The 15682-nt window shown below is 56.8% G+C and overlaps 1 protein-coding gene across 1 annotated transcript; it reads left to right on the top strand.

Moving 5' to 3' along the window:
• The first annotated feature begins 3578 nt into the window (after nt 1–3578).
• LOC125990659 (H-2 class I histocompatibility antigen, alpha chain-like) lies at nt 3579–5099 on the top strand. Its single transcript, XM_049758074.1, has 5 exons — nt 3579–3657; nt 3725–4003; nt 4068–4373; nt 4451–4593; nt 4824–5099. The coding sequence occupies exons 1-5, from the start codon at nt 3579–3581 to the stop codon at nt 5097–5099; spliced, it is 1083 nt and encodes a 360-aa protein (XP_049614031.1).
• The last annotated feature ends 10583 nt before the right edge of the window (nt 5100–15682 follow it).

Genomic DNA, 15682 nt, shown 5'->3' with positions numbered 1-15682 from the left:
CGCAGCGTGTGGTACGTACAGTCGTACGTAACGCTCCGGCGGCGGACCCCCTCCCTCCGCCCTCCATAGTCTATGCTGCTGAGAAAGTCCCTATCTGTGTAAACGATCATGATATCACTCGGATGATAAACCCTCCCCCTTTGTCGAACCGCGGTTATTCAAAAAAAGGGTCGTTATAATAAAACCGCCATGGCGCAGCAGACAGACGTTAGGGGCGACCTGAGCATAGTCAACGACGGTGGAGAGCAGTGCGCCGTGTACATGAAGGGTGACGTCGTGCTCCACAGGGGTCTTCCCTACGTGTCGGCGGGTGGGCCCGAGGACTTTGCGCCGGGTATGATCATGCAGAGCGCCCACGAAGGCAGCATGCTGCACGCCGTGTACACGGGCACGGAATTCATCCTGGGCACCAACAATAGGCTGTCGTGCGTCAATTCAAAGTGGGCTTCGAGACGCACCACGTTCAAACAGTCGTTTGAGGCGGCCCTGCCGCGCATCTATCCGCTGCAGGAGGATGTGTACGAGTGGTTCATGACCACTAAGCTGGATCCCAGGTTCAGCTATGTGTTTTTGGTGCAGGCCACCGACGAGGAGCGTCTAGTGGCTCCCGTGGACCCGCATGCCCCCGGGGCCCTACTGCTGGCCACGTGCGCGTCCCCCGGACACTTTACGTACAACGACGGAACGCAGCTGCAAGAGTTTCCGCGGCCGCACATTGTGGTGCCCGACTCCCTGGAGGACGTGAACGCGTGGCTGATTGCGCACCCGTATTGCAGCGGCTTGGTGGCCCACACCCAGGACGGCCGTACAGTACGTTTCAGCCTGCCGCAGTACACTAAGCTATTGAAGATCAGAGGTAACGTGGCTAACATAAAGTCACGTATGACCGAACTGCTGCACAGGCCCGAAGACCTGTTTTCGCTCACGGCCATCTTCCCCCAGTACTACGACTTTGCGATCACCTGCATGTCGGCGTACCATCAGATGATCATGGCCGTGACGGCCGTGGTCATGAACTACGGTAGCTACACCAGTACGGTCAACCTGGACCGCGAGTTCATGGACCGGGTGTACCGGGATCTCGACAAGCGTCGTCACGTCACCGCGGAGGTAGTCGCGGACGTGGCGGCCAAGTGTTTTCGCAGGGCTCCGACGTGGCGCAGGAACAAACTCTTAGGCCTTTGCGAGTAGAAGGCCGCGCCATTACCGTTATATCGATATAAAAAATGTACAGCTTGCTGGAGGTGGGTGATGTATTGGTGATGGCAAACGCGACCACCGTCGCTGTAATGCACAACCGGAACCCCAACAAATCGCTGACGCTAAAACATACGTCCAAGGGCTGTGTGACGGTTACATCGGTCACAGCCACTTCGTTCGACGTGGTGAGGAGATGTCTGATTGTGAGCGGCCAGATATTTGGCTCGCGCCTCACGGTGCCGCTGCACCTGCTGCCCCCGGCCATGGCGGAAGACGGCTTTGTCAACTACATGCCGCCCGACCGCATGGGCTTCTGCCCTAGCTACTTCAACTCTGCCCACGTGCACGTGGTGGCCAGGAACGCGGCCTAGATCGCAAATGGCCGGCCCGGCGAACAGACGGCCGTGGTGCGTCTAAACTACGGGCAGCTGTACGTGCTGTACGAACTGGCCAATACGTCGCGCTACCCCATCACAGGGGCTATGCACGTGCTCATGTTTGAGAACTCTGCGTACGAGATTGTCACGTGCGTGGACAAGCACTCCGACACCAACGTATGTACGGGTATGCAGTCCAGTTTCGCCTACAGCGTCAACATGGTACCTGCTCCGCTGGAGGACGGGGCCATGCTGCACATCTACGCGGACCCCACCGGCCTAACGTTTGTTACGCAAACGCACCAGACGTACTCTGACTGGGATCAGGTGGACAACAAGGAAGGCGTCAGCCTCCGCGTGCAATACCGACCCGGACACCCGATTGTCGCCGTAAACACCGTCATGAGCGCGACGGGGGCGCTGGCTCGTGCGCTCAGGCAGTTTACCGCCTCCGAGACGCAGTGCCTAGACGTAATCAGCGGGGTTCACGACGATCTGCTGTACAGGACGTCGCAGCAGCAGCAGCAGCAGCAGCAGCAGCAGCAGCAGCAGCAGCAGCAGCAGCAGCAGCAGCAGCAGCAGCAGCAGCAGCAGCAGCAGCAGCAGCAGCAGCAACAACAACAACACGCCGACGAGCGGGCTCCGTCACCCACGGTCGACGAGCGGGCTCCGTCACCCACGGCCGACGACACAGACGTGTCCGATCTTCCAGTGTCGCGGCTCTCGATCGACACCCCGGTACTCGTCGAGCGTCCCGCGCGCGATGAGACGGCGGACCTGCAGCGCACACCGCGAACGTCGGCCAAACCGCTCGACCTGAGCGTGATATCCAGCGTGAACGCTAGGCGCCTGGCCATGAGGATAGACTTTGACGACGACGACGACTGAGCGTGACATCATGTTTAACTGACATGATGCCAACGCCTCTCAGGCCGAGGCAAACAGGTCTTCTACTGTGGCCGTGTCTAGCTCTTGCACCAGGTCGCAAGCCTCCTCGTGCCGCTCGCCTACTACTATCCATTTAATGCGCGTCTGCATGCTCGGCTTGGTGCCGCAGTACACGCTGTCGAAATGCAGGCCCACCATGCAGTTAATAGGTCCGGTGGGATACGGTTCGGTCTTGGGCAGCAGGACCGCGTTAGACTCGAGGCGGTTGGCCAGGAGAATGTGCGTTGTGATTTTCTTGGGGTCCTTGAACCACGTGTTGAGTCTAGCGTATAATTTGGGCTTGGCGCTTTGGTCCGTGATACCTTCCACCATCTTATAGTAAAGTGTTTCGAGGGACTCGTAGTACACGGGCTTCTTGTTGAGCACCGACGTCATGTTGCGCATATACTCCTTGCATCTATGCTCTACCTCGTTCACGAGGGTCTTGAGCGCGTCGTCGCACAGTATCGGCATGCAGTCGCCTGTGAAGCAGCCGTCGTTGACGTTCTCTTGTATGCCGTACGAGTACAGTACGTTGGTCTTGACTACGAATGGGGCTTTGTTATACTTTATAACGATGCGGTGGGCCTTGTGTTTCTCATTATATTTGCCCATAGAAAATTCGATTTTCGCGGGATCAACATCTCTAATGCTCATGGTAGTGCTTGTGGCCATTGTTACTAGTTGGCTTCAGGGTGGTCAAGAGTATCGAAGCCTTTTTATACATAAGGGTTTGTAGACTGATAGTGCCGCGATGCTTAAGGTGACACTATTCGGACTCGCTGTTGCAGTCCTTCAGATAAGCTGCGTTACTTCTGGTAGGTGGTTTTTCTTTACATGGACCTTGTTTGTCATCCTAACCCTTGTCATGTTTTCTGTCTTTCAGCCATTCACACGCTCACTTTTCATACGAGTGTGTGCGACAGCACAACGCCAGTACGGCTTTTGGAGAAAGCGTACCTTAACGGTGTTCCGATTACACATTACGACAGCGACCTAGGGGATGCGATACCCGTACACGACTGGGTAAACGACGTTACAAATGATGACCCGGACTTTTGGACCAAAGAGAACATGGGCAATCAAATGAATCTCAAGATCATGGAGCGCAACCTTGCCACACTTAAACAGCGCTTCAACCACACCGGAACAGGTTTGTTTACGCGTAAACGCCACCGCCTGCCCATTTCGCAACTAACCATCCGGTGTGATTATTTCAGATATCCACTCCATACAGGCGATTAGAGGTTGCGAATGGGACGATGACACTAATGAGATTAAAGGCTGGGATCACTACATGTACGACGGGGAAGACTTTCTATCATTCCACGCACAAGAAAGGACATGGGTTGCAGTGCACCCTCAGGCCTTTATCACTAAACTCACGTTGGACGGCACGCCTGATCGTAATGCGGCGCTTACTGTCACGCTCATGGAGAAGTGCCCTTTCATGTTAAAGAAGCATGTAAAGAACGGAAAAGACCATCTGAAGAAAACAGGTACATTATCTACACGTTATCCACCGTGCCCTCTTTATACATTGTTGTCTGTCTTTGCACACAGAGCTTCCCAAAGTGTCTCTCCTGCAAAAGACGCCTTCCTCCCCAGTCACCTGCCACGCCACAGGTTTCTACCCCAGTACATCATCTCTCTTTTGGAGGAGGAACGGAGAGACGGTTCATGATGCAAAGGTTGGATCTATCCTCCCCAACCACGACGGAACCTTTCAGACCACGGCCGACTTGAACGTAAAGGTGACGTCTGCGACGGAGCGGGTCTATGAATGCGTGTTCAAGTTTGATGGTGGCCAGGAAGAGATTGTCGTTAGGCTGGACGCCGAAAACATCTTGAGCAACGCACGCAATCGGGGTGAGTGTTTGTGCAACTACTCGGTGTTACTACAACAACAGTCATTCACTCTGCGTCGTATCTCACGGCACGTAAAGACGAGCACACCGCGATGGCCGTCGCCATTCCGTTGGTGGCCGTCATCCTGTTGGTGCTGACGGTGATGTTGACCCGGCGTTGCATGATGAGACAAGGTAACAACACAAACGGCGTCTGCGACGTTTACGGCATGGTTACCGAGGTTGGTGTTTCAAACCCCCAGGGGATTCATCGAGCGTCGTCTACACGATGGGACACATGTAGAAGAGGAGCCGCGCCGGGCGCTTTGTCAGCGACTGCTTCCATTAATGCCTTGACTGCAAATAAACCCTTTATATACACTGATGTCTTTGCATAAAAGATTTGAACCTGGTTAAATAAACATCCTATACTCGTATTACTCCTCGTGTGGTTTTTCTTTCGTGTGGCGAGATGGATCTTTATTTGCTGGTTGGCCATACTGCCTTGGCAAACGCTCTCATGGGAGGACACGAACGGGTGTTGGTGTGCCTGGTGGCTCCGGTGACAAACGCCCAGACGGAGCTCTTTGCCACTTTGCTTCAGTCGGTGTGCATGGACCAAGACATTATAATGTTGACTATGCCGCTGCCGTATGACCTGGATTGTATCGGGCTGTGTTACCGTCTACCTCACGCGCGGCGCACGCCGCAAAGGGTGGTGCGCCGGACGCGGTCGTGGCGTCGGTAACGTGTTTACATCAAACATTTGAATACATTGTATCCTATATTGTGTGGTGTGAGTTACACGTCATCGGGTTCCCTTGGATGTATACAACGCGGCTTGGAATTAACAACAATGTATCAGTGCATGATTTGCCTGGAGGAAACCATCGAGACATTTGCCATCGTGGACTGCTGCGATCACGTAGGCTGCATGCAGTGCATGATTACGTGGCTGATGGTGAACCGGCGCTGCCCCGTCTGCCGACAGACCGTCAACGCGATAGCCGCCAGCGACAGCCACGTGACGGACCCGACGGAGAAGGCTACCGTGCTTCGGCGAGGCTTCTGTACGCTCGTGTTGCCTGTGAAGCGCAAAGGGGTGCGCCGTAGACTTGTGTTTGACTGATACATAAAAGGATACAAACCCATGACGTGTTTGAGTTGTTTTTCCGATGCCCTGGGCAGCACGGTGCGCTGCTCGGTGCCTACGCTGCGCGCCCTTCAAGAGGTTTGCGCGGTCAGAAACATATGCGAGCCCGGTAGCCTCAGGGAAATGGTTGCGGCGGCGCGGGCGGCCGGTAAAACCCATCAATTCATGTGCGCGCTTCGCCTTCTGGACAAGAGATGGTTCGTGGACTGGTGGTATGCGGTGTCGAGGGGCGAGACCCGGCCTAGGCGCACGGGTCTGTTTTATAAGGTCGACGTGGCCGCGCTGACGTGCGAGCACGTCTTTTCTACGGTCGTCAACGCCCTGATGGCGTCCGGGCACCTGACCCGGCACGAACAACAGTACCTGGAGCGTCGCTCGGTGGTTCGCCCCACCCATGTGCGAGTCGCGCGCATCATGAAGGCCAAATACAACACGCGGACAGCCAACGACATTGTGAGGAGCATATGCGACACCTTCCCGACCGAACCGGGGGTTAATGTTTTATGGACCTCCGATGACAACGTGGACGAGACGGACGTGTAACGATACATTGCTTTTGGGTACGGTGGGTGTTGCGATGGGCGCGCATCGCAACACCCTGTGGGGGGGTATTAGAAAAATGGAAATCAAGGAACTGTCTTTGACCGAGCTAAGGCCCGTGAAGCCCGACGACGAGATGGGCGGAATGAAGTTGATTGTGCTGGGTAAGCCGCAGCGCGGCAAGTCGGTGTTGATCAAAGCTATCATAGCCGCAAAGCGGCACGTCATACCCGCGGCCGTGGTCATCTCGGGCTCCGAGGAGGCCAACCACTTTTACAGCAAGCTGTTGCCTGGGAGCTTTGTGTACAACAAGTTCGACCCGGACATAATCACAAGGGTGAAGCAGCGGCAGTTGGCCATGAAGAACGTGGACCCCGAACACTCGTGGCTGCTCCTCGTATTTGACGACTGCATGGATAACGCCAAGTTGTTTAACCATGAAGTCGTCATGGACCTGTTCAAGAACGGTCGGCACTGGAACGTTTTGGTTATCATAGCCTCACAGTACATAATGGACCTCAACGCAAGCGTTAGGTGCTGCATAGACGGCATCTTTTTATTTACGGAAACGAGCCAGACGTGCGTGGACAAGATTTATAAACAATTTGGCGGCAACATACCCAGGCAGACATTTCACACTCTGATGGACAAGGTCACACAGGATCACACGTGCCTTTATATAGACAACACGACGTCGAAGCAACGGTGGGAGGATATGGTGCGCTATTACAAGGCCCCTCTGCTCACAGACGCCGAAGTGGACTTTGGGTTCATCGACTATAAGACCGGGGCGGCATGAGCACGTTCACGGCGCCCGTCTGCAGGGAGTGTTCCGGTCGACCGCGCGGTATATAGAGACCCTCGGTGCGAGGCGGAATGTAACAGTCCCCGCGGATGGGGTCTCCCAAGGCTTTCAGCCTGTTGTTGGAGGCTACGGTGATGAGACTTATCATGTTGCGGGGGTCCGCCTCGCTGGTTATTTGGTCGTAGAGAACGTGGCCCGACTTGAACAGCTTGACGCCGTCGACGGGCTTACCGTTGTAACGCGGTTTGGCGGCGCCCACCGCGTGTTTCGCGACTCTCGTTTCGTAGTAGATGACCGCGACGGCTAAAAGGATAACGACGGTGCTGGACACGATAACAGGGTCCATTGTTTTTTACTGCGGCGGTCCGAAATACTCTTTGTCGTGTCGTCCGAACATGTACCAGCTGAGGTTGTGATCGCCTTTGACGAGACGGCCGACGTCGTGGCCGTCCCATTGCGGTTGCAGCGGCGCTTCGCCCTCCAAGATATACGCCTTCTGAGCACCGGTCCGTTCGTCGTAATGCAACGCTAGCAGAGCGGGCTGGGCCTGCCCCGAATTGAGGGCGCGGCACGCGCGGCCAAACGCTTCGTAGTTGGACATGTACTGTTCAAACAGCAGCATGGTTTTCAGGCCACCGTACTTGCACACGTAGTGCAGGGGGTTCATGTCATCCTCCAGAGTGGCCATAACCAGAGCAGGCACCATCTGGTCACCGTAGCCGGCCAGCAGGAATCTAACAATGTGCGTATATTGGTTGGACAGGCATGCGACCAGATGTAACACAGTGGCTCCGTCGACCCTGCGCACCGCCATGAAATTGCTAAAGCCGAGCACCTTGATCACGTGGCTGATGGAGGGCAGGTCCCTGCTCATGACCGCCGCCATGAGCACAGAGTTGCCGGTGTCGTGCTCATTGACAGAGTTGACCGCGTCGACGTCGGCGCGGTGAAACGCTATAACGGTGCCGCCCTTGAGAGCGTCGAACAGGATGCTCTGACCGTGGGAGCCGCCCGCCCGGATGAGGTCGGCGTACTCGGTGGGGAGCATTTGCGCCAGCCGTGTTTTGAGTGCATCTACGCTGCCGCCCGTGCGGCACAAAGCTACAATGTCACCTGTTGGTGTGGCGGCGGCGGCGGTGTTTTCGGCATCTAGATCTACACAAGGCTCACACGGTTGCTGTGGTACAGTCATGATCTTTTAATTACATCACTTGTGAAATATGTCATATATAGCTATAGCGCTCACACCCACGGCCAGACATACGACCGCGACCACCAGCGTCCACATGACGGCGCTGCGGGGTTTAAACATCGCGGTATATAGCAACACAGGCAGTACAAACACCAGCATGGTACCGGCCAGGGCGCCGACGATGACCACGGCGATCTTGAACGAAGGCATAAACATCACAACGATGTACATGACGGCGTACGTGACCAGTACCGACACGCACTGCAGCGGAGACTTGTCCACCCGACCGACTATGTGCAGCACGGGTATCAGGAGAGCGGGCACGGTGAGCACCACGCTGACGCACACGACCACGGCGACGGCTCTGCCCGCGTTGTCGTTCATAAAGCTCAAGAGTATGTTGTCGGGCGTAGCGGGCCCTCGGGGTATCCAGCCCGCCAAGGCGATCAATAGGTACAGCCCTCCGCCTACGCCCACAGCCAGTATAGCTGCCCAGCAAGCGGCCCCTAGCCTGTCGCGGTGCATGTTGATGGTGGTGACTGCGGTGGGCTGGCACACGAAAGCAAACGTGACAATAGAAATGGCCTGGTCGACTCTCATACGGGGATCAAACAGGGGCCAGGGCCCGACGGGAGGGTGTAATATCCCGTGGTACACCGTGTAGCTGGCAAAGGTCATCGAACAGATCAGAGCTATCGCGCTAAACATGGACAGGCATCTGGTGTGTCTGACCAGAGAGATGGGAATAAGGAGTAACATCATAATCAGGGTGAGGGCGATGGGCTTGGTTATTTCCGGGGGCGAAAGCGCCGTGGCTATGGATGCCAGCATCTGCATGTAAGAACAGATACTGCCTAGGTTCTCCAGCACGACGACACACCTGACCATGGGCCGCCAGGCTCTCCCGCACATCTGAGGGCACAGGTCTTCCAGATTGCCGGCGTGCTTCTTGAGACAGCACGTGAGGAGAAGTAGAGACGTCACGGCCATGACGCACACAACTAGCAGAACAAGGACAAACACGAGGGGCCCGACCATGGCCACGGCGTGAGGCAGCGCCAACAGGCCCATCCCAATCATGCAATTCATGGTGTGTAGAAACACGTCTATTACAGCGCAACACATGATCACACTATCAGGTAGTAGTCGCAATGCCACTCTCCGGGACTGCAGACCACGTCGCCTCTTTTAAAGCCGCAATACGATACACACGTGTCGTTGACGAGCAGCCTGAGCAGCAGCTTCTTGTTAGGTCCAAAGTCGGGTACCCGGGTCAGGATAGAGTCAAACGGGAACTGTACAAAGGCCCGGTTAAACAGCTCTAAGCGCGGTCCCGGGATCCCGTCGTCGGCGCGGATAGGAGGGCAGGACCTGCGGATCACGTCGTGGGTAGCCGTATTGTACAGCAGTATGCAGTTGGGTACCACGAACGTAGACTTGAGCTGGTTCACCGCTGTGGTGTTTAGCCTCTCGCGACCGCAGTCAAACACTTGAAGTATCCCGGGCGCACCGTACGATGTAGTCTCCACTGCGTCGACGTCAAACCCCCTAGCTTGCAGCAGTTGGTTTAGATACATGCTCGTAGGGTAATAAGCAAAGAAAACTCTGAAAAAACAATATTCATGTCTTTCAACATCATGTTTATTTCAACGCCGCCGCTCGGTCAACGGCAGGCCCTCGCCTGCTGCGCCAACGTGCGACATGGCCACACCGTCACCACCGATCCCAGCCTAGGGGCTATGGCGACGTAGCTGGGGTGGATCTCCTGGGGCTTTTCTATGTCGACCACGACACCCTCGCAGACACACACCTTGTCCAGTCCCCCTGTTGGCACAAAGATCCATTACGACTCCGATACGCAACACCGAATGTACCTTTGCGCTAACCTGCGGCCGGCAGCCGAACGCTGGTCACGGTGTACGAATTAGTCCAGTTGAACCAATACATGACGGTGTTGTCCCAGTGCGGCAGAGTCGCAAAGGTCACCACGGCCTTCGACGTGGTTACTACGATCACCTTGGTGTGAGGGCATTTGTGCTCCCCGGGCACTGCAGCCTGCGCAGCGATAGACAACATTCACAGTACGGCAACGGAAAGCAAGAGGTGCGCTACTTACATGTATTGCTTGTACGGTTGAAGTTCCATGGTCGTACAATGTCTCTGTACGATGTCAGTCGGGCAAATTTAACTTTTCCTGGACATCGATAACGGCCCTCAACAGCGCCGTGTCTTGCTTGCGGGCCGAGATGTAAAAGGGAGCAATGTGAACACACATGTCGGGTTGCGTCCTTTTCACTTTGGCGTTATCGTCGACTATGACCACACGGAACATGCCTTCGAAGTAGTCCGCCAGGGGCTTACCCCCGGTCTTGTCGTGAATGTCAAACAGGAGATAGGAAAGGGGCATCTTGTCGAGTCCCAACACCTTGACCACGTCTCTGGCGTACGCTCCGCACGCCGCGGTCCACACACCCACGCGGTAGCCGCTGGCGAAAAGCCACGCTATGAACGTACGGGCGTGCGGACGGACGCACACCACAAAGCCCGGGATCTTGTGCCACTCGTATCGCGCTACGTCGTGCGCCAGACGCTCGGCCTCGGCCACGTGGCTCGGCACGTTGTCGGCATCCCTGACCACTCTCTTGACGCCGAGGTCCGGGATAGCTACGCTCTCTATGAGCGTGTGGTCCAGATCTAGCATCACAATTGACATTTTCTTTAAAGAAGCCATTGCACTCGCAATGGTTTCTTAGTGGGTCACGTTATGATCCCAGTGGTGCGTGAGGGTGCACATGATGCATACGGACTGGCCTTCGCACGTAGCGCACACGTAGTAATTGGGGATGGCGTGCACGGGGCACATAACGTCCGAGGAACCCGCGTTCAGCAGGGACCGCAGGGAGTAGTTGACCGACTTGCTGGTAATGGCGCAGCGGCACACGCAGCATTTGTCGTCCAGCATGGCCACGCAGGCTTTGCACACGCTATGCCCGCAGTTGAGCACATACGGCTGGGTCATAGTGGTGAGACACACGGGACAGTCCATGGCGGTGGCGATAACTAGGATGAAGTCGGAGCGCGCCGCTCGGCGCGTTTCAAATCATTCGGCGCACTTACAGGATGGGGAAACCTGCCGCGCCTTCGGATATTTTCATAATGTTGTGGTTGACTGCGATGACCACGAGCTCAAACTTTTGCGCTTCTTTGTAGCCGGAGGCGTCGGCCCCGTTGCCCACCGCTGTGATGCGGGCGTTGTTTGACACTTTGCACGCTAGGGTGACGTTGGACAGCCGTCCGTAGTTAGTGGAGCCCATGGGATTGACGCTGCCCATATCAAGGGTGTAGCAGTAGACCATAACGCCGTCGATCTCCGGCATACTGGGTGCAAAGTAGTAGGGGTTGACCGAGGTAAAGTAGTCCACACCCATTTGGTACAACCTGGCGGCGTTCTCGTAGATGAGAGACACCTCGGACAAGGGGTTCGTGGCCAGGGCCGGTAGCACCACCCTGTTTTCTGCGATTATAGGGCTGGCCGAAGTGTAGTTGCTGTGCACGTTCTTGTGCGTGACGTTCTTGACGGCGAATAGGAGCGTCTTGACCGGATGGCTGAACCTCAGGTCCAGGTGCACCAAAGAGTTGTCTAGCGGGTTCACGGGCACCCGGGGGGCCACCTGGCACTGCTCGATGAGCATGGTGCGACTGGACCGGGCCACGCTCTCGCGCTCCTCGCTAGTCAGGATGGCGTAAGTGCCCATTACGGACACCTCGGACAGCGACGGGGTGACGTTGCTCAGGTCGGCGGCTACGACGGGTCCGATGTTGTTGGCGGTGTCCTCGGCGATGAGCAGGTCCTCCCACTTTCTCAGCTTAAAGTGGATGCGCACCTCGTTGTAGGGTAGCGCCACGGTTGGTAGCGCAAGCCCGGTGTCCCTGGTGAAGAACAGAGGGATGGGTAGGTTCAGGTAATGACCGGGTAGTACGCCGTTGGCCGGGGTGCCTCAGACCAGGTCGCTCCTCATGCCAATCATCTTGTGGTACCCGGACGATTTGGATCCGGGCATCATGCACGAGTTCCAAAAGTCCAAGAATTCACTGGTCAGTGTCTGGGCAACCAGGTCATTGAAAGATACTGATACCTCCTCCACTAAGTTGTGCATCAGGTTGTCCGTCCAGCGGATTCTGCTGTTTTGCTTGCTGACCGTCAGGGTCGGTAGCTTGACGCGCAGCCACACGTTGAGCAGGTAGTCCCCGCCGCGGGCCACCGTTACGCTAAACTCTTGGCCAAAGTTGGCCATACCGGTTTGCTTGGACAGCGTGACGGGCAGTTTGCTGTACCACGAGCAACGTACAGTCTCCCGGGCAAAATAGGTAACGGCGTTGTCGCCGCCATAGAGCAGAGTCTCCATGGCATCGTAGGCGGCGATGTCGATGAAACCGCTGGTCACGTTTGCGCCTGAGATTGCTGACATTATATTTTTATATTACTGTGGTTGCGTTTTTCCCGCCGCGTCCTTTTGAAAGCCGGCGCTGAGCAACAGCAACAGTCCCACCCCTGCCACCGTCGCGCCCGTACCCATGGTCGCTCGGGTGGGCGTCACGTCGCACGGCTTGCCCATGACCACAATGGTGTTGGGGTTGCTCGGTATGTACACCGTGTCTACGTTGAGCCTACCGGGTACGGTCTGCCAGTTACCGTCGGCGTCCTTGTAACTGATTGTGTGATTGAGACGGGACTTGTTGAGGTAGAACTTGATCCATAGGTCGTAGCCGGCCATAACCTCGCCGTGGCCCCATCCCACCTTAACGGCCTTGCCGAGCTTGCCGGGGTCGACTTCCTGCACTTTACCCCGCCTGTCCCAGTCCCGCTCGCCGAGCACGTAATACGTGCCGCTGGCGCTGTGCAGGTAGGCGTCGCCGGGCCTCATGCCGCTCGTGGTGCCGGACGCCTTGGGGTCCTCCTTGTCGTCGGTGGCCAGATTCAGTTTGTAACGGATCATGGGCCTGACAAACACAGTCTCGCCCGCGGGCATAATGTACGCTTCGGCCTTGGGCGCGAGCACGGGCTCGCCGCTTACGTCGGCCGTGTAGCGTTGGTAGTACACCATCTGGCCTTCCTTGAGCATAGCCACGGCGGCGGGCAATGTGATATCTGTAATCTTTTGCGCTTGGCTCAGGTTGGCGGGCATCACCGCGTGAGGGTAAGTCACGGGGCCGGCCGCGCTCGCCTGCCGGCACATAAACTTGTACGCGTATACAGTCAGGCCCAGGCCTCCCACCAACAGGACCATTCCGATCACTCCGCGACGTCCCAGCACGGCTCCCGTGGCTACCGGCACACCCACCAGGAGAGCGGCCAAAGCGGCCGCCAGCTGCCACAGCTCGAATCCCTCGGCTTTGGATTTAGCCAGCTGCTCTATTTTGTTGACCACGTCCTGAACGCCGCTGCTCGTGGCTGTGGCGTCCTGCAAGCACGTGACCAGGGCGTTGACAAATATACTCAGCACAGAGTCTTCGATAACCACGTTACCTGTCGCACCGTTTACGGATACGGTCTGCGTACTGTTGACTTCCCCCTTGCACGACTGAGTCATGTTGTTGAGGATACGCGACGACACGTCCACGTACTGCTTAACCGCGTTGGTAGCGGATGCGTACTGACCGAAATTGAGGCCGCTGACGACGGCGGCCGCCTGCTGCGCCACGTCGTTGAGGATCCTCTGCTGCGTCTGCTGATCGGCCAGCGCGGTCATGACCGTGTGTAGATTCACAGTCACAGTCTGTTGCATGGTCAGGCCTTTGATGAGTACATCTCCCTTAACGTGCGAAATGTTTATCATCTGGGAAGCGTCCACAGATACGTTGCTGGTATTCGCTATGTCGGACGCCGCGGTGGCGACGGCCCTCAGGACGGTGTTGACCCCGTTAAAAGACTGGGCGGCTCCCATTTTATGGTTATGTTTGTTTGAATGTAAACACATAACGATAATAGAGCCACACGATAACCATGCGGTCCGCGATACTCGCCGTCGCCGCCGCGCTGTCGGTAGCTACGGCCCCTAACGCGACGCTGTCTCTGGTCAACGATTCCCTAACGGTGGCGCGTACCATCGATTACGAGCCGTCGACGGAAGGGATGCGGGTCGATACCAACACGTCGGAGCCCACCCGTAACATCGCGACGGGACCCGAGAAGCTCGCCGGAACAGAGGCCGCCAACGGCGCGGGCTGCTGTCTGGCGCTCGACGGGGCGTCGACCCCTGCCGACACGGGGCCGGTAGACTACGTCGTACATGCCCGCGTGTACGTATCGGGCAACGCGTCTGTATACGTGTCGTGCAAACGTCGCCGGGGCTACGTGTACAACCGGACCGTGCTGGAAACGCGCCGGAGCCGGTACGACGATCCCGGCACGGAGACACCGCCCGAGGCCGCAGAGTGCTACACCTATCACGGAGGGTACGTCGTAGTGCACGCCAGGTGCCTGTTGGACCACGTGTTTATCACGCGCGGGTACGCGGGCGCCGCTCTCCGATACATGTGCTTTCAACGGACGCACGGTTCGGAGCGCACGTCGCCCAAAGGTTTTGTAACGTGCGGCCACACGATGGAGGACTGCCGCGTAACGTGTAAAGAGCCCTCGCACACCAAGGTTCCCATGGTACGTGTCGGCGGACGTTGGTTCGAAGGTCTGGAGGGTGCGGGTCCTTACGACGGTTTGGCTTGCGGTCACCGCAATACCAATAACAGCTTGTACATCACCGTACACAGACGTACAGTGTGCACGTACAATCGGATGTTATCGTTGGTCGGGTCGCCCGAGTGTCGGGGAACGTGCAAGTACACGTGTTCGGCCGACGGCTCCAACTGCCCCGGGAATCACGCGGCCGCGTTGAGCGTAACGGGAACGACCCGCGTCACGTACGAGAGACACGATCAACACTCTACCAGCGCGTACATCGACCGCCCTGTCGGTCGAGTGTACGTCAACTGTACCTACGGTCCCTTCAGCACGCACCTGGCCGTCGACCCGACGTTCGACGAGCTGTCTTGCCCGCACGAGAGCCTGCTGCGTATGATGTTGCAGCCGTTCATGACTATGCCCATGTGGTGTATATCGGACTGCGTAGAGTGTGATATGCCGCTCATAGGAAGGACACAGGATTGTACGTGCTCCTATGACGCGCAACCCCTTACGAGGTGCTGCGTAAGAACGTGCGAGTGTGCCGGCGACTACGTAACCCGCATAGTAGGAGAGTACTGCCCGGCGAATGACACGTCGGAACAAGACGCGTCTACATTGTGCCCTGTTTCCTTTGACTATAATAGCCGTAAATGAGTTGGCCCAGAATCACCAAGGAAGCGCCGGACAGAGATAACCACAGCATGGGCTCCATGGCGCAAGGAGGTGCCCCGGAGCGGTACACCCTGACGGCGGCCAGGGCAACGACACCCAGGGCTACACCGCCGACGAGCATAGACTTTTGTTTGCTAGCGATGATCTGATCCATGTTTTTAAAGAATTAAAGTTGTTAAAAAAATGTCTGCTCCGTCTCTGGGTATGTTGGCCTCCCTTCAGGGCGCTCCCGTTTTCGACCCCCGGGATCGTAACCCGGTGTGTTACATTCCCAGCAATAGGAATCT

This window comes from Syngnathus scovelli, chromosome 20, assembly GCF_024217435.2.
Source record: "Syngnathus scovelli strain Florida chromosome 20, RoL_Ssco_1.2, whole genome shotgun sequence".
NCBI classification, from domain to species: domain Eukaryota; kingdom Metazoa; phylum Chordata; class Actinopteri; order Syngnathiformes; family Syngnathidae; genus Syngnathus; species Syngnathus scovelli.
Note: the sequence above shows the minus strand (reverse complement) of the source record. Positions and strands in the feature narration are given on the sequence as shown.